The 27061-nt window shown below is 41.6% G+C and overlaps 1 protein-coding gene and 1 non-coding gene across 4 annotated transcripts in view; both read right to left on the bottom strand.

Annotated features, from left to right (window-relative positions):
- LOC118374311 (collagen alpha-1(XVI) chain-like) overlaps positions 1 to 27061 on the bottom strand; it is a 151176-nt gene that overhangs the window by 54060 nt on the left and 70055 nt on the right. For all 3 annotated transcript variants that reach the window (XM_052469745.1, XM_052469747.1, XM_052469746.1), the window contains exons 29-33: positions 18546 to 18581; positions 18071 to 18178; positions 4937 to 5059; positions 4534 to 4587; positions 3734 to 3775 (exon numbers count right to left, since the gene is read on the bottom strand). In XM_052469745.1, the coding sequence (XP_052325705.1) occupies positions 3734 to 3775; positions 4534 to 4587; positions 4937 to 5059; positions 18071 to 18178; positions 18546 to 18581 (363 nt within the window). The remainder of the gene's footprint in view (positions 1 to 3733; positions 3776 to 4533; positions 4588 to 4936; positions 5060 to 18070; positions 18179 to 18545; positions 18582 to 27061) is intronic.
- On the bottom strand, positions 5181 to 5254 carry trnaa-ugc (transfer RNA alanine (anticodon UGC)). The gene has a single exon. It is a non-coding gene; the product is annotated as a tRNA-Ala (tRNA).

The raw sequence follows: 27061 nt of genomic DNA, 5'->3' as shown, positions 1-27061 counted from the left end.
AAGAAGACTGTCTGTTCTATTAAACCAAGTGAAGAAGACTCTATCTGTTCTATTAAACCAAGTGAAGAAGACTGTCTCTTCTACTAAACCAAGTGAAGAAGACTGTCTCTTCTACTAAACCAAGTGAATAATACTGTCTCTTCTACTAAACCAAGTGAAGAAGACTGTCTCTTCTATTAAACCAAGTGAAGAAGACTGTCTGTTCTATTAAACCAAGTGAATAAGACTCTGTCTGTTCTATTAAACCAAGTGAAGAAGACCGTCTCATCTACTAAACCAAGTGAAGAAGACTGTCTCTTCTACTAAACCAAGTGAAGAAGACTGTCTCTTCTACTAAACCAAGTGAAGAAGACTGTCTGTTCTATTAAACCAAGTGAAGAAGACTGTCTCTTCTACTAAACCAAGTGAAGAAGACTGTCTGTTCTATTAAACCAAGTGAAGAAGACTGTCTGTTCTACTAAACCAAGTGAAGAAGACTGTCTCTTCTACTAAACCAAATGAAGAAGACTGTCTGTTCTATTAAACCAAGTGAAGAAGACTGTCTGTTCTATTAAACCAAGTGAAGAAGACTGTCTGTTCTATTAAACCAAGTGAAGAAGACTGTCTCTTCTACTAAACCAAGTGAAGAAGACTCTGTCTGTTCTATTAAACCAAGTGAAGAAGACTGACTCTTCTACTAAACCAAGTGAAGAAGACTGTCTCTTCTTCTAAACCAAGTGAAGAAGACTGTCTTTTCTATTAAACCAAGTGAAGAAGACTGTCTCTTCTACTAAACCAAGTGAAGAAGACTGTCTGTTCTATTAAACCAAGTGAATAAGACCGTCTCATCTACTAAACCAAGTGAAGAAGACTGTCTCATCTACTAAACCAAGTGAAGAAGACTGTCTCTTCTACTAAACCAAGTGAAGAAGACTGTCTCTTCTACTAAACCAAGTGAAGAAGACTGTCTGTTCTATTAAACCAAGTGAAGAAGACTGTCTCTTCTACTAAACCAAGTGAAGAAGACTGTCTGTTCTATTAAACCAAGTGAAGAAGACTGTCTGTTCTACTAAACCAAGTGAAGAAGACTGTCTCTTCTACTAAACCAAATGAAGAAGACTGTCTGTTCTATTAAACCAAGTGAAGAAGACTGTCTGTTCTATTAAACCAAGTGAAGAAGACTGTCTGTTCTATTAAACCAAGTGAAGAAGACTGTCTCTTCTACTAAACCAAGTGAAGAAGACTCTGTCTGTTCTATTAAACCAAGTGAAGAAGACTGACTCTTCTACTAAACCAAGTGAAGAAGACTGTCTCTTCTTCTAAACCAAGTGAAGAAGACTGTCTTTTCTATTAAACCAAGTGAAGAAGACTGTCTCTTCTACTAAACCAAGTGAAGAAGACTGTCTGTTCTATTAAACCAAGTGAATAAGACCGTCTCATCTACTAAACCAAGTGAAGAAGACTGTCTCTTCTACTAAACCAAGTGAAGAAGACTGTCTCTTCTTCTAAACCAAGTGAAGAAGACTGTCTTTTCTATTAAACCAAGTGAAGAAGACTGTCTCTTCTACTAAACCAAGTGAAGAAGACTGTCTCTTCTATTAAACCAAGTGAAGAAGACTGTCTCTTCTACTAAACCAAGTGAAGAAGACCTTCTCATCTACTAAACCAAGTGAAGAAGACTGTCTCTTCTACTAAACCAAGTGAAGAAGACTGTCTCTTCTACTAAACCAAGTGAAGAAGACTGTCTGTTCTATTAAACCAAGTGAAGAAGACTGTCTGTTCTATTAAACCAAGTGAAGAAGACTCTGTCTGTTCTACTAAACCAAGTGAAGAAGACTGTCTCTTCTACTAAACCAAGTGAAGAAGACTGTCTGTTCTATTAAACCAAGTGAAGAAGACTGTCTGTTCTATTAAACCAAGTGAAGAAGACTCTGTCTGTTCTATTAAACCAAGTGAAGAAGACTGTCTCTTCTACTAAACCAAGTGAAGAAGACTGTCTGTTCTATTAAACCAAGTGAAGAAGACTGTCTGTTCTATTAAACCAAGTGAAGAAGACTGTCTCTTCTACTAAACCAAGTGAAGAAGACTCTGTCTGTTCTACTAAACCAAGTGAAGAAGACTGTCTCTTCTACTAAACCAAGTGAAGAAGACTGTCTGTTCTATTAAACCAAGTGAAGAAGACTGTCTGTTCTATTAAACCAAGTGAAGAAGACTCTGTCTGTTCTACTAAACCAAGTGAAGAAGACTGTCTCTTCTACTAAAACCAAGTGAAGAAGACTGTCTGTTCTATTAAACCAAGTGAAGAAGACTGTCTGTTCTATTAAACCAAGTGAAGAAGACTGTCTGTTCTATTAAACCAAGTGAAGAAGACTGTCTGTTCTATTAAACCAAGTGAAGAAGACTGTCTGTTCTATTAAACCAAGTGAAGAAGACTGTCTCTTCTACTAAACCAAGTGAAGAAGACTCTGTCTGTTCTACTAAACCAAGTGAAGAAGACTCTGTCTGTTCTACTATCTATATTGAACAGTGTGAGAAACAATTCATGGTAGGTAAATGAAAGTACCGAAAACAGAAAACATCAGGACACATTTGGCCAAAATGAATTTAAAGGGAAAGTTCATCCACAATAACAAGAAAAAATAACCTGAACCAACTAATTAGCCAATATATGAGTTGACAAGTGTTCTAGGTGAATATAGCCAAAATATCCTCTGTGTACAACGTAGAACACCAAATAATGCATGCAGAGCAGATTTAGGCCGATACCCACCAATTATCAAAATCCAGAAAAGAGCCGTTAAATTCTACAGCCACCTAAAAGGAAGCGATTCCCAAAACTTCCACAACAAAGCCATCACCTACAGAGAGATTAACCTGGAGAAGAGTCCCCTAAGCAAGCTGGTCCTGGGGCTCTGTTCACAAACACAAACACACCCACAGAGCCCCAGGACTGCAGCACAATTACACCCAAGCAAATCATGAGAAAACAAAAAGATAATTACTTGACACATTGGAAAGAATTAAGAAAAAAAAAAGAGAAAACTAGAATGCTATTTGGCCCTAAACAGAGAGTACACAGTGGCAGAATACCTGACCACTGTGACTGTCCTAAACTTAAGGAAATCTTTGACTATGTACAGACTCAGTGAGCATAGCCTTGCTATTGAGAAAGGCCACAGTCAGGCAGACCTGACTCTCAAGAGAAGACAGGCTATGTGCTCACTGCCCACAAAATGAGGTGGAAACTGAGCTGCACTTCCTAACCTCCTGCCCAATGTATGACCATATTAGAGACACATATTTCCCTCAGATTACACAGATCAACAAAGAATTCGAAAACAAACCCAATTTTGATAAACTCCCATATCTACTAGGTGAAATACCACAGTGTACCATCACAGCAGCAAGATTTGTGACCTGTTGCCACAAGAAAAGGGCAACCAGTGAAGAACATGCTTATTTATTTTTCTTTGTGTACTTTAACCATTTTTACATTGTTACAACACTGTATGTATGTGACATTTATAATGTCTTTATTGTCTTTATTGTTTTGAAACTTCTGTATGTGTAATGTTTACTGTTAGTTTTTATTGTTTATTTCACTTTTGTATATTATCTACCTCACTTGCTTTGGCAATGTTAACACATGTTTCCCATGCCAATAAAGCCTGTTGAATTGAATTGAATAGACAACAGCCAAGGTAAGGTTGTTAGTAAATTGAGTGACCCATCTCCTCAGTGAATATGTTCTTACCTGAGGTCCTGCGAAGCCCACCCCTTCAACTCCTGGGTCACCCTACAGGGGGCAGCACAGACACACACACTGAGTCAGTTACTGATGACCAACAACACCTCACCAACCCTCACAGACACACACACTGAGTCAGTTACTGATGACCTACAACACCTCACCAACCCTCACAGACACACACACTGAGTCAGTTACTGATGACCTACAACACCTCACCAACCCTCACAGACACACACACCGAGTCAGTTACTGATGACCTACAACACCTCACCAACCCTCACAGACACACACACTGAGTCAGTTACTGATGACCTACAACACCTCACCAACCCTCACAGACACACACACTGAGTCATTTACTGATAAACTACAACACCTCACCAACCCTCACAGACACACACACTGAGTCAGTTACTGATGACCTACAACACCTCACCAACCCTCACAGACACACACACTGAGTCAGTTACTGATGACCTACAACACCTCACCAACCTTCACAGACACACACACTGAGTCAGTTACTGATGACCTACAACACCTCACCAACCTTCACAGACACACACACTGAGTCAGTTACTGATGACCTACAATACCTCACCAACCCTCACAGACACACACACTGAGTCAGTTACTGATGACCTACAACACCTCACCAACCCTCACAGACACACACACCGAGTCAGTTACTGATGACCTACAACACGTCACCAACCCTCACAGACACACACACTGAGTCAGTTACTGATGACCTACAACACCTCACCAACCTTCACAGACACACACACATTAACATGTCCTACCTGGCTTCCTTTAGGTCCAACAGGCCCCTGAACACCGGGAAGCCCTGCTTTACCCTGGTCCACGGAGAGAGAGAGAGAGAGAGAGAGAGAGAGAGAGAGAGAGAGAGAGAGAGAGAGAGAGAGAGAGAGAGAGAGAGAGAGAGAGAGAGAGAGAGAGAGAGAGAGAGAGAGAGAGAGAGAGAGAGAGAGAGAGAGAGAGAGAGAGAGAGAGAGAGAGAGAGAGAGAGAGAGAGAGAGAGAGAGAGAGAGAGAGAGAGAGAGAGAGAGAGAGAGAGAGAGAGAGAGAGAGAGAGAGAGAGAGAGAGAGAGAGAGAGAGAGAAGATATTATATTTTAATATGAATAGTAGGCACACCTAAACAAATAAAAGGTGATACATCAGGGTCAAATTGAGAGAGACTCACGTGTTTCCCTGCTGTTCCCTCTCCTGGGGATCCGGGGTCGCCCCTCTCTCCCTTGGCTCCCTGCACCCCTCCTACACTGACCTGCCCCCCAGAGACAGTCGCACAGCTCTCACACGCATCTCCCTGGTGAAGGATACAACAGTAGTCAGAAAGAGAGAGAAATGTCAGTGCCTAAATTCTTGTAATTTAGCAGACACTCTTATCCAGAGCGAGTTACAGTAGTGAGTGCATACATTTTCATACTGGTCCCCTGTGGGAATCAAACCCACAACCCTGGTGTTGCAAGCACCATGCTCTACCAACTGAGCTACACGGGACTAGTTAGTTAGATAGATAGTTAGTTAATGAGGTAGTTAGTTAGTTACATAGTTAGTGAATTAGTCTGTTACATAGTAAGTTAGTGATGATGGGTTCAAAACTTGAAATCTAAAATATCCTTATTGATGTCACTCAGGGAGAGAGGGGAATGCAGAACGCTTACATTCTGTTGGAACATGTTATTGTTAGACATCAGGTATCCTATGGAAAGGAGAAGGGCCACGGTCTGGTACCAGTCAACAGAACAGCCGTGATTTGGGGAGGAGTGAGGAGTTTGGGCCAAGGTCAGGTCAGATGAAGTGAGAGAGAACAAGCATCACTAAAGTCCTGTATAGCAACAGAGATGTATTGGCAGGCCAGATGTGTAAGGAGGAGACTCAGCATAAGAGGAAGGTTTAAATTCCAGTGCTTGTTGTAAATACGGTTTTGTCTTATGCAGCTATGTGACCCAGTGGGTGAATAAACTTGAGCTTTACTAGTTGTCCGTGAGTTTTTATTCAGTTCACTGCGATTTACAGTAGAACTGGAGGGTCAGAATCAGTGGAGAAGCAGTCAGCACAAAAACCAAGGTAGGCACAGGTTCTACACCTGTTACCAATCATTCTGACATCTTGGGGAGATGAGAGTCGTAGGCTGAACCAATTATAAGATACGGACCTAGAAAACCTGAGATTATTCAGTAGTCCCATGGTATTACGACCGGTCGTAGATAAAAGGTAAGTCCTGAACACCTCACCAACCCTCACATACACATACACTGAGTCAGTTACTGATGACCTACAACACCTCACCAACCCTCACAGACACACACTCTGAGTCAGTTACTGATGACCTACAACACCTCACCAACCCTCACAGACACACACTCTGAGTCATTTACTGATGACCTACAACACCTCACCAACCCTCACAGACACACACACTGAGTCATTTACTGATAAACTACAACACCATTCTGCATTCCCCTCTGTCCCTCAGTAACATGAATAACGATATTTCGATTTTTTTTTAGACATAGTTCCTGTGGAGGGTAAATCCCGGAAGGACCAAACAGGGTACCCTGGGTAAATCCCTAACCCAAACAGGGTAGTCCCTCTGGAGGGTCAATTACTGAAGACCCAAACAGGGTAGTCCCTGTGGAGGGTAAATCCTCAGAGGGTACCCAAACAGGGAGTCCCTTTAAATGAAGGGTAAACTAAACAGGGTAGTCCCAGGGTAAATCCCGCAGGGTAAGTCCCAAACAGGATAGTCCCTCAGGGTAAATCATGAAGTCCCAAACAGGGTAGTCCCTGTGGAGGGTAAATCCCAGAAGGGTAGGTCCCAAACAGGGTAGTCCCCATGGAGGGTAAATCCCGAGAGGGTAAGTCCCAAACAGGGTAGTCCCTGTGGAGGGTAAATCCCGGAAAGGTAAGTCCCAAACAGGGTAGTCCCTGTGGAGGGTAAATCCCGAGAGGGTAAGTCTGGAAGCAAGAAGATATTGAAACGTTGTGTGAACATGATTTGTTTGTATTAGCAGTAGCAATAAGGAGAGAGGTTGGTTTATGCACTATTGGGTTGGGGAACCAGGACATAGTCGTGGTAATATGTGTTGTAATATGAGTCACTGACGTGATCTTCCTGTCTTCCGACCCCTCCTGTCTCAGCCTCCAGTATTTATGCTGCAGTAGTTTATGTGTCGGGGGGCTAGGGTCAGTATGTCATATCTGAAGTATTTCTCCTGTCTTATCCGGTGTGAATTTAAGTATGCTCTCTCTAATTCTCTCTCTCTTTTCTCTCTTCTCTTGGAGGACCTGAGTCCTAAGACTACCTGGCCAAATGACTCCTTGCTGTCCCCGGTCAACCTGCTGCCCCTCTTTTCAACTGTTCGACCTGCGGCTATGGAACCCTGACCTGTTCACCGGACGTGCTACCTTGTCCCAGACTCTCTACCGCACCTGCTGTCTCTGTCACGAATATTACCGAAGGTGACTCCCCTTCTTGTTCGGGTGGTGCTCGGCGGTCGTCGTCGCCGGTCTACTAGCTATCACCGATCCGTTGTTCTGTGTTCCTTTTGTTTTGTCTGATTGGTATCACCTGTTTCTTGTTTGGTTGTTAGGGTGGGGTTATATATAGTTTGTTCAGCCCGCTTCTGTTGTTCGTCTGTTCTTCTGGGCTTGTGTTCTTCTGTTTCTGTTCTTCTTCTGTTTCGTGAGGGCTTGTTCGTCTGTTCTTCTGTTTGTTCGTCTGTTCTTCTGTTTCGTGGGGGCTTGTTTGTCTGTTCTTCTGTTTCGTGAGGGCTTGTTCGTCTGTTCTTCTGTTTCGTGAGGGCTTGTTCGTCTGTTCTTCTGTTTTGTTCGTCTGTTCTTCTGTTTCGTGAGGGCTTGTGTTCTTCTGTTTCTGTTCTTCTTCTGTTTCGTTGAGGGCTTGTTTGTCTGTTCTTCTGTTTCGTGAGGGCTTGTTCGTCTGTTCTTCTGTTTCGTGCGGGCTTGTTCGTCTGTTCTTCTGTTTCGTGCGGGCTTGTTCGTCTGTTCTGTGTTTGAGTGTATTTTGCTTGTACTTTGGGTTTCACGCTGTCCGTTGATATTTCTGATCATTTGTTTTCCTACCTTTGTTCATGTTATTTCTCCTGGACATTAAAGCGTGTTTTTTCCCACATCTTTTGCTCTCTGCGCCTGACTCCACACCTCCTCACTCATTTGACGTAACAGTTTCTAACTCTGAATGATCGGCTATGAAAAGCCAACTGACATTTACACCTGAGGTGCTGACCTGTTGCACCATCTACAACCACTTATTAATATTTGATCCTGCTGGTAACCTATGAATGTTTGAACATCTTGGCCATGTACTGTTATAATCTCCACCCGGCACAGCCAGAAGAGGACTGGCCACCCCTCAGAGCCTGGTTCCTCTCTAGGTTTCTAATCTCCACCCGGCACAGCCAGAAGAGGCCTGGCCACCCCTCAGAGCCTGGTTCCTCTCTAGGTTTCTTCCTAGGTTCCTGTCTTTCTAGGGAGTTTTTCCTAGACACTGTGCTTCTACACCTGCATTGCTTGCTGTTTGGGGTTTTCGACTGGGTTTCTGTATCAGCACTTTGTGACATCTGCTGATGTAAAAAGGGCTTTATGAATACATTTGATTGATTGATTGATTGTTGTCAACAACAGTGATATTTAAGGCGTAACATTGGTATCAGACTTTAGGTCAACCATATTCTCCAGTAGTAAATTGGCAAGTGCGTCAGTATTGGTTCTAATACAAGGTATCAGACCAATTACAAGGCACAAATACCATAACTATTCTCCGGGGAAGTGGGTATCACTAACTTGGAAAACAGTTGATAGAAGGCGTGTATTAGAGCCATTGGGGAGGAAATCTAAACACCCTGGACACCATTGGGAGAGGCATCGGAATAATAACTATGAAATGGTGACCGGCACACCTGATTCTCCCTGCAAAGTAGGACTAGAGGAAGAAACGTTTTAAAAAGCCATAGAGGAGCTGAAAGAGGTGCAGAAGCATTCTACCAAATCGACTTGAAAATGGGAACATTTTTGCAAACTGGATAAAATTGGTCAGTGTTTCCCTGCTGATGGAAAATTCAAATCTCATAAAGAATTCAGAGATGCAATTGTGACTTGGCTCAATGACATACAATTAAAATAAAAGCTTAATACACCAGCATTTTGATGTCAGCGTTGTATTAACAACAAAAAAAAACGAACTGATAAAACCAAAATGAGATGTATTCAGCTGCAAAAAGACTGGGTATGTGGATAGAATGTGTAAGTCTGCTTTGGTGGCAGGTCTTAAACCTCTTATCAAAATTGGGTTGTGGACCAACATTTTCATTGCGATGAAATAGAGCAATAGGCTTTGAGAGTAGAATCTACTTCCGATTACTTTGCAGCCGTACGAGTAGTTAAAGCCGCCACAGTGAAAGTCACTAACAGTGGTTTCAATGGCCCAAGTAAGACAAAGAAATAGGGAGGAATGGGCAAATAATCAGAGCCCTGTTTAAGGAGTGGGGCTGTTGGTCATTGGAAAAGGGATTGTAGGCTGGTAATGGATCCTACTGCATTAGGAGAGAAAGCATGCGTAGCAAGCAGTTGCATTTCTGACGAGAGAAAAGCAGCGGACAGGAAACTTTCACATAGCAGTGTTTGGCCTCGGTTCGATCGATAGTGGTTCATAGAGATTACGGTTTCTATGTGTAGCGAGACGTCGGAGGCCACGTCTCACACAACTGTCTAATAGATACCGGGGGTAAAATATCACTGATTCCTTATGAAGAAATAGGCAAAATTTAAAAGAGTTACATTCAGTAAGGTAACAGCAGAATCGAAAGTGATACAACTACTACCTGTCTATAAACATAAGTCCAGTAACAATACCTGGATAATTTTACATGGCGATGGAAGTGGAGACGATTTGGGGTTGGATAATCCTTACGAGAATCAAAGACAGTGGCTTTTAAAAGGTACCATATTAAATTGCCAATATATACGTATGGCGAGAGCACAAAGTACGTTTAAAAATAGTCCAACTTTGCATCATGCCGCATTTAAAAAGAATCGCTAATTAGGGTACATTTGAGGGTTCTGTGTTGATACAGTATGTAGTGAATTTGTTATTAGCGTAAAAATATGAAGAAACTCATATGCCAGACATCACCACATTAGTAAACTATTTGGTAGAGAGGGGTCTGTCACGACTTCTGCCGAAGTCGTTGCCTCTCCTTGTTCGGGCGGTGCTCGGCGGTCGACGTCACCGGCCTTCTAGCCATCATTGATCCATTTTCATTTTCCATTGGTTTTTGTCTTGTCTTCCCACACACCTGTTTTCAATCCCATTCATTATCTGTTGTGTATTTAACTCTCTCTACACACAGCGCTGGCCCACTCCAGGGCTTTCCCGGTGAGGCATGAGACGAGGGTGCAACTATTCTCACGGTCCGATGGTACTGGGGAGACCATGGCCAGACACAAGTTCAGTTTCAGAAGAAATCCCTGGCAGCCGGCAGTATCTCCGTTGTATCCCGTGGGTAGGGATAAATGGATCTGGTTCGGTTCAGGAGGGGGAAAAGCGTTCGAGGGAGATCCCGGTTGTGATGGTGAAGACGCTGGAGAAACTCCCTGTCTCTCCCAGCGGTCCATATTCTGGACCATGCGATCAATGGCGGCGCTCAGACAGTCAATCTCCCCCGCTTGTTCCCAGACGCGTTCCTCCATCTCCATGAGCTAAGTGTCTTCTACTGCTGACTTCATATTTTTGGTCAGAGATTCTGTCAGTCGTGTGTATAGGTGGCAGGGAAGTCAGGCGCAGGGGAGTCAAACGGAGTGTAAATTGAGTCTTTTAATATAAGTCCACTTAACATGCTCCAAACACTAAATACGTACATACATAAATGAACATGGGTACGAGGACCCGTCGCGCACCTATACAGCATAAAACAACACTTGACATAAAACTATCTCTGACAAAGACATGAGGGGAAACAGAGGGTTAAATACACAACAGGTAATGAATGGGATTGAAAAAAGGTGTGTGGGAAGACAAGACAAAACCAATGGAAAATGAAAAATGGATCATTGATGGCTAGAAGGCCGGTGACGTCGACCGCCGAGCACCACCCGAACAAGGAGAGGGTCACAAGGCATCATATAGGAATGTACAAGCAGTGAAACAAGAGATAACATATTTGGGGGTTTTGATTTCGGAAAGTCACGAAGCACATTACACGTGATCGAGTAGGAACAATGCGTTCTTTGGCACAACCTTTGTCTTTACTTTCTGATGAGGCCTGATCAACCTCACTAGAAATTATAGAGACATTTGGTGAGATTTAAGAATAACATCAATGAGGGACACCTGTCTCTAGTCTATATTACCATTACCTTATGGGATACAATTATTTCCTTATGTAGTTATCAAGCATTGTAACTATAATTTTATTTGTTATTCTAATTGGTTTATTTTTGTTTTAACAGGCAGTGTTGTTTTTTTGTTAGTTTTTTTTACAGATGAATCACAATGTGACTCATGTGTTGAAAGGGGAGATGACCAGTTCCCTGGGGCCCTGGGGCCCTGGCCCTTTGGTAAATATGCTCATGGTTTTGTTCCATCTGCATATAAAAGGAAAAAGACATGTTGATAATGGTTGACTGCTACTCCAAACGGATTGAGGTTTTCCCCACCTTGAGTGATATGTGTGTTGCTGTTGTTGTTTTGGTTCTTGTTTTTGTCTTTGTTTCGATACAAATCTCACCAGATTGGGTCTGCTGTATTGTTGGGATTTCTCACTAAGGGTTAACTCCCTGACCCGGTACCTCTGTGGTGAGGTTGCCAGTGTCATAACTCTCCTGTAATGATCTGAAGTATCAGAGTACAGAGGGTCCGCTCTACAGTGTGCTCTCTCTCGTAGAGGGGGAGAGTGGGAAGTCGGCTGTTTTATGGCGGTCATAAAATATGCTGCCTCAATGCTCTGCAGTGTTCGAGATTAGAATGTAAACTGTGGAACACAGAGAGACACTTGGACATCAACAGTTTGAATAATTAAACAATATTTCTATTTTTGAGAATGTGGGAGTGGTCCGTGGACACTTAAGGGACAGTCATGTCGAGTGTGTTTGATTTGGTGATCTTATGAAGGACAGAAAACACACATTACTGTGCCTCTGGTTGTGTACACTTCTCATTTATAGGGTTTACATCTAAATGTTGTGAAACGTATATGATTACGTATGAAACTATTTGTAAAAAGGTGAAATGTGATGTTAGCCTTCCAAATGAGAGTATGGATTTTCATATAAAGTTGAACTAGTCAGTGGCCACGCCCGTGAGTACAGACATTTACATCGATGTCATGGAACGCCCCCCTTCTTCCACATAGTATAAAACTACTGTGACAAAATCAACATTTTGTGCCAAAGAGACGGTAAACCGGACGTCTCAAATAGTCAAGAAGACTGGAAACATGGAGCTGATGCTACATGTTGAAATGGTTAAGAACTACAACTCTACCAAAGGACAAGACCAGAAAACGTGAAGATCATTCCCACGTTGAAATGGCAAAGAAATCTACAAACTAAAGAACAATTATTCAGACTGCAGCTGTTTAAATACTTTAGTCTGGTAGACACATTCAATCTAAGAACATTTGCGAATGGTACTCTGAAGTATCCATTCTAACCACCTATGACTTGGATCAAACCAGAGGCTCTCTGTCGACTGACTATCCAGCAGACGGACTGGTAATCACAGAGAGGGACAACAAAGACAGAGACTCGTAAATATGTAAATTGCAATTTATTTTCGAAAGAGAGGTTGTTCATGTTCAAAGTATTATCAATTTCTATGTACAGTTGATGTCTGAAGTGTACATACACCTCAGCCAAATATATTTAAACTCAGTTTGTCTCAATTCCTGACATTTTATCCTAGTAAAAATTCCCTGTTTGAAGTCAGTTAGGATCACCACTTCATTTGAAGAATGTGAAATGTCAGAATAATAGTAGAGAGAATGACGTATTCATCACATTCCCAGTGGGTAATAAAAATAAAAATAAATAAAATAAATTGCAAGCCCCCCCCCCTTTTTCCTCCAAACATAACAAAGGTCATTTTGGCCAAACAGTTCTATTTTTGTTTCATCAGACCAGAGGACATTTCTCCAAAAAGTATGATCATTGTCCCCATGTGCAGTTGCAAACCGTAGTCTGGCTTTTTTTATGGCGGTTTTGGAGCAGTGGCTTCTTCCTTGCTGAGCGGCTTTTCAGGTTATGTCGATATAGGACACGTTTCACTGTGGATATAGATACTTTTGTACCTGTTTCCTCCAGCATCTTCACAAGGTCCTTTGCTGTTGTTCTGAGATTGATTTGCACTTGTCGCACCAAAGTACGTTCATCTCTAGGAGACAGAATGTGTCGTCTTCCTGAGCGCTATGATGGCTGCGTGGTCCCATGGTGTTTATAGTTGCGGTGTTTGAAAATTGCTCCCAAGGATTTTTTTATTTTATTTTTTATTTTTATTTCACCTTTATTTAACCAGGTAGGCTAGTTGAGAACAAGTTCTCATTTGCAACTGCGACCTGAACAAGATAAAGCAAAGCAGTGCGACACAAACAACAACAGAGTTACACATGGAATAAAGAAGCGTACAGTCAATAACAGAATAGAAAAAAAGAAAGTCTATATACAGTGTGTGCAAATGGTGTGAGGAGGTAAGGCAATAAATAGGCCATAGTAGTGAAGTAATTACAATTTAGCAAATTAACACTTGTGTGATAGATGTGCAGATGGTGATGTGCAAGTAGAAATACTGGTGTGCAAAGAGCAGAAAAGTAAATAAAAACAATATGGGGATGAGGTAGATTGGATTGGCTATTTACATATGGGCTATGTACAGCTGCAGCGATCGGTTAGCTGCTCAGATAGCTGACGTTTAAAGTTAGTGAGGGAAATATAACTCTCCAGCTTCAGCGATTTTTGCAATTCTTTCCAGTCATTGGCAGCAGAGAACCGAAAGGAAAGGTGGTCAAAGGGGGTGTTGGCTTTGGGGATGACCAGCGAGAAGTACCTGCTGGAGCGCCTGCTATGGGTGGGTGTTGTTATCGTGACCAGTGAGCTGAGATAAGGAGGTGCATTACCTAGCATAGACTTATAGATGACTTATAGAGCATAGAGGTCGCAGTGGTGGGTGGTATATGGGGCTTTGGTGACAAAACGGATGGCACTGTGATAGACAGCATCCAGGTTGCTGAGTAGAGTGTTGGAGGCTATTTTGTAAATGACATCGCCGAAGTCGAGAATTGGTAGGATAGTCAGTTTTAATAGGGTATGTTTGGTAGCGTGAGTGAAGGAGGCTTTGTTGCGAAATAGGAACACAAATGATGTCAATTAGCCTATCAGAAGCTTCTAAAGCCATGACATCATTTTCTGGAATTTTCCCTGCTGTTAAAATGCACAGTCAACTGACCCACTGGAATTGTGTTATAGTGAATTGTACGTTAAATAATCTGCCTGTAAACTATTGTTGGAAAAATGACTTGTGTCATGCACAAAGTAGATGTCCTAACCAATTTGCCAAAACTATAGTTTGTTAACAAGAAATTTGTGGAGTGGTTGAAAAATGAGTTTTAATGACTCCAACCTAAGTGTATGTAAACTTCCGACTTCAACTGTATGTAGTGAATCCACTCTTGAGTTACCCGCTCTTGAACGGCCCTATCCCTTTCCTTTGTCTACCAAGCTGTCATATCAGCTTAGTCCTCTAGGGACTTTCCTGTCATGATTATAACCAATGTATGACCTATTATGTCATTCTGTGATTTGATTAGTTAGTTATTCAATAAATATTGGCTAGGGTTCGTGCAGATATCTAAGGGTTTGCGACGTTCAGAGACGGATGAGGTAATAAAATGCATTAATAAGCGACTGTTTTGATAAAATATGAAAATATCTGAAGAGTTATATTCGGGAAATTGACACTCTATAAACAAAATGTTCCCGTGGTGCAACGACTTTCTAGTTAATGCTTCATGATTAGTTTAATCGCGTAATTAAATTACACAGAGAATGAATTTGATAATATACAGTCTTGACATTTAATGACAGTCAACGACACGACACCAGTATGATAAAGGTGCGAGACACTTTAGAAAAGGTTTTCAACACTGTGTTGTTATGCTCTTGGACAATTGTCTTTGAGATTTTGGTATTAAGGAAATTAGAAATGTAATAGTTTGTCATACGGTGAATAGTTGGTCTGGATTTCCAGAATCAGACATTTCTTAACTGTTGTTTTGCTCTGTCCTCTCTCGAGTTATGGCAAAGGTGACCACAGATGGTGTCTTGATGAAAGGAAGGGATGATTTGACCAGGAACAGAGTGAACCTCAACCCCCCTAACTTTCTGAAGAAATAGTGACAAAGGCATTCACTACGACCTTGTCTTTCACCACTCCTACCTGTGATCTGATTCCGAGCCATCAACCTGTGTACGAGTAGCAGGAGTGTGGCATGAGTCCTGAGACCGTACATGTGGAGTGAGCATGGAGTGAAATCACGTCCAAACTTCTCTCATGCTGCTGGTGTACTGGTGGGAAAATGGACCAGACAGAATGGACTGTACAGAATAGTGGTGAGAGATTTGTGTGCTTGGGGAAGTCTGATTAATATCACGGATATTGAAATCGGGACACTAACATGGGCCATCAACTGTGAAAGGCATGAGTTACATACTATGTGTCGTCGGGAAGATGAACTGTAACGCTATCTGAAGAAAAATGAAGAAGGATGCGTGCTGGGAGGGAAGGGGGGTGGTCAACCGTTTTCGTAAATGTTTATTCGGGGTATCAGGTTGATTGTGGAGGTCTGCACACTGCGAAATGTGTAGTAATTTAGACTAAGAATGCATCGAGATACGGATCTGTCATTACCATTGTCACATGCGACATTAAGACAGGGATAAACAGGGGCCGTAATGAGAAAGGTTGATATTGATAATATAAGTAGTACACACTGTTTATATATTTTCCTTGTTTGTAAATGTACATTCTAACAGTGTCTGTGTGTGTTAAGTTGAGGGTCTCGAATACGAGTGATAGAACCAAAGTGAACCACTAAGGACTGTCATTCTAAATTTGGGTTGGATAGTTTATAAAATGTTTTAATTATGATTCAGAAAAGACAGAAAGAGAGAGAGCGCACTGCCCCTGTGAGGAGAGCACAAATTGAGTGGAGGGTGCACTGCTCAAATTGATTGAGTCTAGGGAGGTAAACCTTATCTTTTAGTGTCTTCTGAGAGGGAGGTTATTAGAGAACCCACTAGATGATAGCTTGGTCCAACAATGAAGGGGTTTTATTTTACCAGGTCATCAGAGTCCTAATGTTAAAACCTGTTTGGGAAAGGGGGCAGTATTTTCACACCTGGATGAAAAGCGTGCCCAAAGTAAACTGCCTGTTACTCAGGCCCAGAAGCTAGGATATGCATATAATTGGTAGATTTGGATAGAAAACACTCTAACTTTTCCAGAACTGTTAAAATAATGTCTGTGAGTATAACATAACTGATATGGCCTGCAAAAACCAGAGGAAAATCCATCCAGGAAGTGCCATTATTGAAAGCCTATCCACCATATAAAGGGATATGACCCAGATTGCATTCTCTATGGCTTCCACTAGACGTGAACAGTCTTTAGACATTGTTTCAGGCTTTTATTCTGAAAAATGAGGGAGAATGACCACTTTGAATGAGTGAACAGTGGAAAATCCCAGACCTGTATGGTGCGCGCGACCGAGAGTGCGCCTTTCGTTGTTTTTCCTTTATATTGACGACGCTATTGTCCGGTTGAAATATTATTGATTATTTAGACAAAAAACAACCTGAAGATTGATTAGCCACAGACCACAGACAAATTCCTTTGTCCTGTTACTATGGAGAACCGGCCTCAGAACATTAAACATTAAATAAAGGGACTTCGGAACAATGGTTTGCATCAGCCACAATGGTGGTCATGACGATAGATGGAATATGAAAATGTATGTAATTTTTGTTTTGTTATTAAAGGTTAATAGATGACGTTATTACGAAAACATTGCAACATGAAGAGTTTTCCTAGTATATGTTTGATGTTTATACATTGTACGTTGTGTGGAACATGTCCAAATCAAAGGGAATGTTTTGGTAAAGATGAAATGGCAAGTTAGTTGTCTAAAATTGGATTTGAATCAAATCTAGACCTTGCCTCATTAACTTGGCACGCCCAGCGAATTGCCCAAAAGGCGGTTACTCCCACTTCTGACCCAAGGGTATAAAACCTGTGAGTATAGAATTTACAGAGAAGACTACGTGACCCAAGCTGCAGCCAAGGTCTAAAAAGTAAACAAACCCAGAACGCAACACAAGTTTGAAGACAAAGAAATCCTTTTCTACCCAAGCTACAGATGAGTAGCTGTGTTTAAGCGGGTGAATTTAAGCCGGACCCCCTTCGCATCCAATCCCAGCGAATCGTGGTATCTAAAATGTTTCATTCCTATGCTGTGAGCTATGCTGTGAGCTCTGAGCTACAGAGCTGTCTCTCCTCAGAATACCCCTTCCAGATCAAGGGTGAGGGAACAGACTCCTCAGCCAAAAGGACACTGACATCGGGAGGACGATCAGAAAGGTGCGCAGGAGAAGTGCGTCATCGAGCAGCTGAACGGTCCCCTGAACCGGAGGTCGGAGGTCTAACCCACATAATTACATCATTATATTCTGACCAATAAGAGCGGCAGTTTGGGGCAAGGCTAGGGTTAAAATAGCATAGCTGACAAATTCACCCAAATGTATATTTCTCTCGTGTACTTTCTTTTTCCTCTCTCTCTTTGAAATCCCCATTTTGGGTAACACACGTCATAGTGTGTTGGCCCGTTATACTAAGTTCTAATCAATAGCCTATAATGTGTTTTGTCTATGTGTAGCTTTTTAGTAAATAAATATTCAACTAAGATTGGTGTGGTCCGAACTCATTGGTGAGACCCGGGTCCGTGCAGATTCACAGGCTATACGACATTCAGAACGAGATTGTAAGAGGTAACTGGTTAATTAGCGGTTGTTGTAAAATCGATATTCTGATATTCTTTGAGTTAATCTGGGAAATAGAAAGTCAATAAAAACACATTTTCCCATGGTGCCCCAGGTTAATGAGTTAATAATTACTTGATTGAGTTTATCACGCAATTAACTTTTAATCCTTCGATGAACAAACAGACAGAGGGCCAGCCAGTCCAGCTAGACAGCCAGACAGTCAGACTGACTGACTCATTGATAGGTTTGTTGGTTGGCTGTTCCATACCTTCTCTCCTTTCAGTCCAGTTACTCCATCCCGACCAGGCTCTCCAGGCAGGCCCGGGGTTCCATGGGTTCCGGCCAATCCTTGGTCTCCTTGCTCACCCTGGTCTCCCTAGCAACAGAGACACATGATGTTGTCATTAAAAACAATGCATTGTAATCAAAAACATGGATCTGGTCTGTGACTCGTACTTAAACATTCATAAATGAAGATTGATTTAACAACAGTCCAGGACAATAATTCAAGGTTACTGATTACAATGCACAAAGCTTCATCAAATTATTATTAGTCTGAATTAAACAAGTACCTAAACCCAGTAGTACGTTAATTCTGGGTTTGTGATACCAGAGTGTTTGAAAGTAGTTGTGTTTATGACTACCAAGAAACACTATGTGTGACCCTGATTTAACCCACTGCAGTAAAATGTTTTTGCTATTCAGAGACTTTTATAAAGAGCAACCTGACATAAATAACTGACCTTCTCTCCCCTTAGACCATCAAGACCTGGCACACCCTGTGTAAAGAGATAGGAGAAGACAGAAAAAGAGTGAGAGTGATACACACCAATAATAGTACACCCAAACCCACACACACACACACACTCCCACACACCTGTTCAAGCCTCTACCTATTCAGATATAAAGCCCTGACAAAGTGCTAACCACTGAGGCACACACTACGTAATTAAGCAGTGTGAAACAGTAGTTTACCATATAAATGAGATGTATAGATGACTTTGGCGTATTCTGTGTTAGGTGGGGGATTACCTGTACACAGTTGAAGTCGGAAGTTTACAAACACTTCAGTTGGAGTCATTAATTAAAACTCATTCAACCACTCCACAAATTTCTTGTTAACAAACTATAGTTTTGGCAAGTCAGTTAGGACATCTACTTTGTGCATGACACAATAATTTTTTCCAACAGTAGTTTACGGACAGATTATTTAATTTATAATTCACTGTGTCACAATTCCAGTGGATTAGAAGTTTACATACATTAAGTTGACTGCCTTTAAAATGCTTGGAAAACTCCAGAAAATGATGTCATAGCTTTAGACGCTTCTGATAGGCTAATTGACAACATTTGAGTCAATTGGAGGTGTACCTGTGGATGTATTTCAAGGCCTACCACAAAACTCAGTGCTTCTTTGCTTGACATCATGGGAAAAACAAAATAAATCAGCCAAGACCACAGAAAAAAAGTGTAGACCTCCACAAGTCTGGTTTATCCCTGGGCGCAATTTCCAAACGCCTGAAGGTACCACGTTCAACTGTACAAACAATAGTACGCAAGTATAAACACCATGGGACCTCACAGCTGTCATACCGCTCAGAAAGGAGACACATTCTGTCTCCTAGAGATGAACGTAGTTTGGTGTGAAAAGTCCAAATCAATCCCAGAACAACAGCAAAGGACCTTGTGAAGATGCTGGAGGAAACAGGTACAAAAGTATCTATATCCACAGTAAAACGAGTCCTATAGCGACATAACCTGAAAGGCCGCTCAGCATGGTAGAAGCCACTGCTCCAAAACCGCCATAAAAAAAGCCAGACTATGGTTTGCAACTGCACATGGGGACAAATATCATATTTTTTGGAGAAATGTCCTATGGTCTGATGAAAAAAAATAGAACTGTTTGGCCATAATGACCATCGTTATGTTTGGAGGAGAAAGGGGGAGGTTTGCAAGCTGAAGAACATCATCCCATCGGTGAAGCACGGGGGTGGCAGCATCATGTTGTGGGGGTGTTTGCAGCAGGAGGGATGTGGATATATTGAAGCAACATCTCAAGACATCAGTCAGAAAGTTAAAGCTTGGTCGCAAATCAAATCAAATTGTATTTGTCACACACACATGGTTATCAGATGTTAATGCGAGTGTAGCGAAATGCTTGTGCTTCTAGTCCCGACAATGCAGTAATAACCAATGAGCTTGTGGAAGGCTACCCAAAATGTTTGACCCAAGTTAAACAATTTAAAGGCAATGCTACCAAATACTAATTGAGTGTATGTAAACTTCTGACCCACTGGGAATGTGATGAAAGAAATAAAATATGAAATAAATAATTCTCTCTACTATTATTCTGACATTTCACATTCTTCAAATAAAGTGGTGATCCTCACTGACCTAAGACAGGGAATTTTTACTCGAATTAAATGTCAGGAATTGTGAAAAACTGAGTTTAAATGTATTTGGCTAAGGTGTATGTAAACTTCCGACTTCAACTGTATGTCATAAACTGGCTGTTCCAATACTGAAGATGCAGGTACAGTGGTTTCTCCTTTAAAAGTTTTGAGCTTACACTGCGAGACTTAGAGGTACCCAGCGTCACGGCTTCATTGCTCCAGACCACCACAAGGGGGAGTTAGAGCACTCATTATGCATTTGGGTCCCAAGGTTTTTATTTGACCAATCATATCGAGTGGTTCCAATGACGAATTTGATGTCCCTGGTGACTTCAGCAAAGATGGATGACAAAACATTATGGGGAAGCAAATGTACGTAGTTATAACGTCATAACTAGTCAAGCTAAAAATGTACAATTGAGAGGAATATGTTAGTTAATGTAAAGACAAAAGATTGTGCATATTTTTTTGTCATAAAGTTAATTTACTAAAATCGCTATTTAGCAAGTTTTTTTCAGACATATCCAATACCAGGTGTATCAAACTCATTCATTATAGCAAGCAGGGAGCAGGTTTCGAATCCTCAACATTCTAGCCCCGAAGTCCAGCACGTTATCGACTGTGCCCAAATTTATTCATTGGGGTTAGGGCCGATTGTGGCTAAAAACACTGAGTCTTTAACGTGGAAAGGGGAAAAAGTATTATTATTATTTTTTCACAAGCTAGCAGGGTGAGCTATTAGCAGAACAATAGACTATTCAACCTTCACTAAAGAATTGTCTAATAGCCGAGCTAGGTGGGAATCCCCCAACTTGCAACAAATCATTTTCAGGACTCTAGAAAATCTAGAAAAAGCAGAGGAGATGCGCAATAGGTTTCTAAGAAGCTATTCTCCACAATGTGTGGATGAAGCTCTTAATTTGGCATTGGGGAAAACACGAGATGAACTGCTACAGAAACGACCCGCTAAAGCTAAGGAACACTCCGTAATGTTCACAACTACATACAGTATACTTTGAACTCACGAAAAGTGGGAGATGCGATCAAGAAACACTGCTATGTTCTATTTACGATATAAATTGTTCCATGCCAACTGCCAGCCACAAAAGAAAATCAGCCAAGCTCTTTTACCATATGGTAGCTATAAATGCAGAGGATGCACACAGTGCAACAATATGATGTCTGAATATTTCTGCCACCCACACAGGAAAACGGTTCCAAATATATTACATTATTACGTGTTCCACCATCCGTGTTATCTACATTATTAAATGTCCACGTGGGCTGTGCTATGTAGGTAAACCTCTTGTTCTCTCAAACAGAGAATCATTGAACATAAAAGTTTAATTAGGAGAAACGACAGGGATTATCCAGTCGCAGTACATTTTAATTCATTAACAAAAACATGACATTTCTACCTTCAGATTTTGTGTCATAGAGAAAGTTAAGATATCAGACATGGGAGGTGATATAAATAATACTCTGAGTAAAAAAGAATGATTTGGGATTTTCACCCTCCAGACATTATTTCCAAAAGGTCTTAATGATGAAATGAACGTTTTGTTGTAAATTTGAACATAAATTATGCCCATATTTCAGATTAGTCCGTACCTAATGGTTTATGAAAACTGTCTTGGTAGGTCGATGTCCTCATTGTGGTATTTACACGTTTAATACGTTTTATGTAATACTTTTTTAAATTTATTTTGAAATGCATATTGTTATATTTGGTAGCACTTATTTGTTTTTCCCTCGCCTCCAACTACTTTCGATGCTTGGAATGGATGTGGGTGTGGCTAGGTCTACATAAGGGTGCTAATTTAAAAACCCACAAAAGCTCTGACGAAGGCCGTGAGGCCGACACATAAAGCTTATTAAAGATCAGTGATACGACCAAGAGCAGTGTGCGGGTTCCTCCTCTTTTTCCTCATCTTATCCGGCTGTTGCCATGCACCTGCAAAAAGATAGCTCAAATGTGTGAGTGCTTTTTGAATTTGACTTTACAAACAACAAAAAGGGCTTAATTGGAGTCTATTTCTTCGGAACCTAGACCTATATAAAATAACTCAACTGATGGAGGTAAACTATGAGGCTTAACAGCCTAATAGAAGGAGGATTTTTTTTAAATCCGGCCTACTTACAATTGAAACTAGTCAAAAATGTAGCATCCTACATAAAACAATCATTTAAAGAAGAAAAGTCTGCACCTGTCACGGATCCCTCCGGAACTTTCATTACGCACACCTCACTGATTACTCCTTGTATACGTTTGCCCTTTGGTTTCCATTGGGTTGTTGATTATTGTTCCAATGTCCATTGGACGTGTGTAGTGTTGTTGTGGCTTTCATGGCACGTGTATTGTGCAGAAGATTACGCATCTCGTCCCGTGTCATAATCATTGTGCGATTGTGTATTTATTCAAGGTACTTCTCACTCCTCTGTTTGGGGCTCAACCCTGTGTCTTGTATAGTGTTTGTTTGGTCTTTGTCCTCGTGCCTGTATATGGCACACTGTAATTTGGGTAAATAAAAACCCTATTACACATTCCTGTGCCTGTCTCCTGACCATTTATACCAACGTGACAGAATAATCTACCATTAAGGGAGACAGCGGGAATGGCCCGTCCGAGGACCCTGCGACTGGTCCGTCCGGCGCCGCCACAACTTTGGCAGCTGCAACTGGGTCGTCCGACATCGCCACAACGGATCTGTCCGACAACGCTACTTCAGCAGCCACAACTGGCCCGTCCGACGCCGCCATAACCGGTCCGTTTGACGCCACTGATACTGATCCGTCCGACAACTACGCAACTTTGGCTGCTGCATTGGGTCCTGATCGACCCGCACTGCGTTCCTGTGATCGTCCTCTAGACCAGTGTCGCTGCGCTGCTTGTGAAGCGCTTCGGGGGGGGGGAGTACTGTCACGGATCCCTCTGGAACTTTCATAGTGCACACCTGGCCCCTATTCCCACTGATTGTATTTGTATAATGTGCCCTTTGTTCACCATAGTGCAGTGCATTATTGTTATGCCCCTCCTTCTGTAGTACAGACATGGCCTGCTCTCCCTGGTTTAAGGAATTAGGCACTTTCCCATGTTTAGTACAGTATGTATTGTAGATGGCACAGTAGCCTAAAAAACAAATAAACACATTTTGTTAATAAACTAATGATAAAAAATACTCTTTCAAAATGCAGTTGTACAGCACCATATTTTCCATTCCATCCGAACGGAAACCTTGAGGGTTTAGTTTTTCATGGAATAGAAACCCCATAATATTATTCAAATTAATTAAGAACTGCTCATTCCAGGATTTTTCTTAATTTTGACTATTTACTACATTATAGAATAATAGTGAAGACATCACAACTATGAAACAACACCGGTCTCCAGCGTGCCCTGCATTCTGTAGTATAGACATGGCCTGCTCTCCCTTATATAAGGAATTAGGCACTTTCCCATGTTTACTACAGAATGTAGATGGCACAGTAGCTTAACCTCTTCAACCTATGGGGGCGCTATGTCATTAATGGATAAAAAAACGTGCACGTTTTAAGCGCAATATTTTGTCACGAAAAGATGCTCGACTATGCATATAATTGGCAGCTTTGGAAAGAAAACACTTTGCTGTTTTCAAAACTGCAAAGATATTATCTGTGAGTGCTAAATAACTCATGCTACAGGCGAAGCCAAGATGAAACCTCAATCAGGAAATGAGCAGAATTTTTGAGGCTCTGTTTCCCATTGTCTCCTTATATGGCAGTGAATGTGTGATGAATGAACCTAAGCTCTCTGCCGTTCGTCCAAGATGTCTGCAGCATTGTGACGTATTTGTAGGCATATCATTGGAAGATTGGCCATAAGAGACTACATTTGCCAGGGGTCCGCCCGGTGTCCTGTGTCGAAATTATTGCGTAATCTCTAGGTCTATGCGCAATCTCTAGGTCCATGCGCGTTCCATCGTTCCATTTCTTCAGAAGAGAAAGTCAACTGCCACGATGGTTTTATCGTCGATAGATATGTGAAAAACACCTTGAGGATTGATTCTAAACATCGGTTTGCCATGTTTCTGTCGATATTATGGAGTTCATTTGGAAAAAAGTTTGTGTTTTAATGACTTAATTTTCGTTTTTTTTCTTACCCAAACGTGATGGAGAAAACGGAGCAATTTGTCAACAAAAATAATCTTTTTGTAAAAACTGAACATTTGCAATCTAACTGAGTCTCCTCATTGAAAACATCTGAAGTTCTTCAGGTGTTACACAAATGCTTGTTTTGCAATGGTTGAGAAGCATATTTTTGAAAATCTGAGATGACAGTGTTGTTAACAAAAGGCTAAGCTTGAGAGCAAATAGATTTATTTCATTTAATTTGCGATTTTCATGAATAGTTAACGTTGCGTTATGGTAATGAGCTTGCGGATAGATTTACACAATCCTGGATACAGGTTTCTTTCGTAGCTAAACGTGACGCAGAAAACGGAGCGATTTGTCCTAAACAAATAATATTTTTGTAAAAACTGAACATTTGCTATCTAACTGAGAGTCTCCTCATTGAAAACATCTGAAGTTCTTCAAAGGTAAATTATTTTATTTGAATGTTTTTCTGTTTTTTGTGAAAATGTTGCCTGCTGAATGCTAACGCTAAATGCTACGCTAAATGCTACGCTAGCTATCAATACTGTTACACAAATGCTTGTTTTGCTATGGTTGAGAAGCATATTTTGAAAATCTGAGATGACAGTGTTGTTAACAAAACTCTAAGCTTGAGAGCTAGCATATTGATTTCATTTCATTTGCGATTTTCATGAATAGTTAACGTTGCATTATGGTAATGAGCTTGAGGCTGTATTCACGATCCCGGATCCGGGATGGCTCGTCGCAACAGGTTAAAAAACAAATAAACACATTTCGTTAATAAAATAATGATAAAAGTTTATTTGTCGCGTGCGCCGATTACAACAGGTGTAGGTAGACCTTACCGTGAAATGCATACTTACAGACTCTACCCAATGTTGCGAGAGAAAAAAGGTATGTGTGTGTGTGTGTGTGTGTGTGTGTGTGTGTGTGTGTGTGTGTGTGTGTGTGTGTGTGTGTGTGTGTGTGTGTGTGTGTGTGTGTAAAGAAATAAAACAACAGTAAAAAGACATTTGAAAAAAGAGTAGCAAGGCTATACACAGACACATGTTAGTCAGGCTTATTGAGGTAGTATGTACATGTAGGGATCGTTAAAGTGACTATGCATATATGATGAGCAGAGAGTAGCAGAAGCGTAAAAAGAGGGGTTGGTGGGTAGTATGTACATGAATGTAAAGTTAAAGTAACTATGCATATAAGATAAACAGAGAGCAGCAGCAGCGTAAAAGAGGGGTTGGGGGGCGGCACACAATGCAAATAGTCCAAGTATGTCACGCCCTGGTCTTAGTATTCTGTCTTCTCTTTATTATTTTGGTTAGGCCAGGGTGTGACATGGGTTAATTATGTGTTTGTCTAGGGGTTTTGAAGATTGATGGGGTTGTGTTTAGTATAGTAGTCTAGGTAAGTCTATGGTTGCCTAGAGTGGTTCTCAATCAGAGGCAGGTGGTTATTGTTGTCTCTGATTGGGAACCATATTTAGGCAGCCATATTCTTTAGGTCTCTTGTGGGTGATTGTTTCCTGTCTTTGTGTTTGTTGCCACAGATAGGGCTGTTTTGGTTTTTCACGGTTCTTGTTTTGTATATTGTTCATTTTTCCTCTTTCATAAAAGATGTATAAAGATAACCACGCTGCATTTTGGTCCGCCTCTCTTTCACCAGAAGAAAACCGTTACAAGGTAACCATTTGGTTACCTGTTCGGGAGTCTTATGGCTTGGGGGTAAACACTGTTGAGAACCCTTTTTGTCCTAGACTCCGGTACCGCTTACCATGCGGTAGTAGAGAGAAAAGTCTATGACTGGGGTGGCTGTGGGTTTTTGACAATTTTTAGGGCCTTCCTCTAACACTGCGTGGTGTAGAGGTCCTGGATGGAAGGCAGCTTTGCCCCAGTGATGTACTGGGCCGTACGCTCTACCCTCTGAAGTGCCTTGCGGTCGGAGGCCGAGGGATGCTCTCGATGTTGCAGCTGTAGAACCTTTTGAGGATCTCAGGACCCATGCCAAATCTTTTTAGTTTCCTGAGGAGGAATAGGCTTTGTTGTGCCCTCTTCCCGACTGTCTTGGTGTGTTTGGACCAATCTAGTTTGTTGTTGATGTGGACACCAAGGAATTTGAAGCTCTCAACCTGCTCCACTACCGCCCCGTCGATGAGAATGGGGACGTGCTCGGTGCTCCTTTTCCTGTAGTCCACAATCATCTCCTTAGTCTTGGTTACGTTGAGGGATAGGTTGTTATTCTGGCACCACCCGTCCAGGTCTCTGACCTCCTTCCTATAGGCTGTCTTGTCGTTTTCGGTGATCAGGCCTACCACTGTTGTGTCGTAATTAATGACGGTGTTCGAGTCGTGCCTGGCCATGCATTCAGTGTTGAGGATCAGCGTGGCAGATGTGTTGCTACCTACCCTCACCACCTGGGGGTGGCCTGTCAGGAGGTGTTTAGTCCCAGAATCCTTAGCTTGGTGATGAGCTGAGAGGGTACTATGGTGTTGAACGCTGACCTGTAGTCAATGAATAGCATTCTCACATAGGTGTTCCTTTTGTCCAGGTGGGAAAGGGCAGTGTGGAGTGCAATAGAGATAGCATCATCTGTGGATCTGTTTGGGCGATGTGCAAATTGGAGTGGGTCTAGGGTTTCTGGGATAATGGTGTTGATGTGAGCCATTACCAGCCTTTCAAAGCACTTCACGGCTACGGATGTGAGTGCTACGGGGCTGTAGACGTTAAGGCAGGTTGCCT

The sequence above is a fragment of the Oncorhynchus keta genome, chromosome 19 (genome assembly GCF_023373465.1).
Source record: "Oncorhynchus keta strain PuntledgeMale-10-30-2019 chromosome 19, Oket_V2, whole genome shotgun sequence".
In the NCBI taxonomy this organism is placed as follows: domain Eukaryota; kingdom Metazoa; phylum Chordata; class Actinopteri; order Salmoniformes; family Salmonidae; genus Oncorhynchus; species Oncorhynchus keta.
The sequence above is the reverse complement of the archived record's forward strand: the minus strand, read 5'-3'. Positions and strand labels throughout refer to the sequence as shown.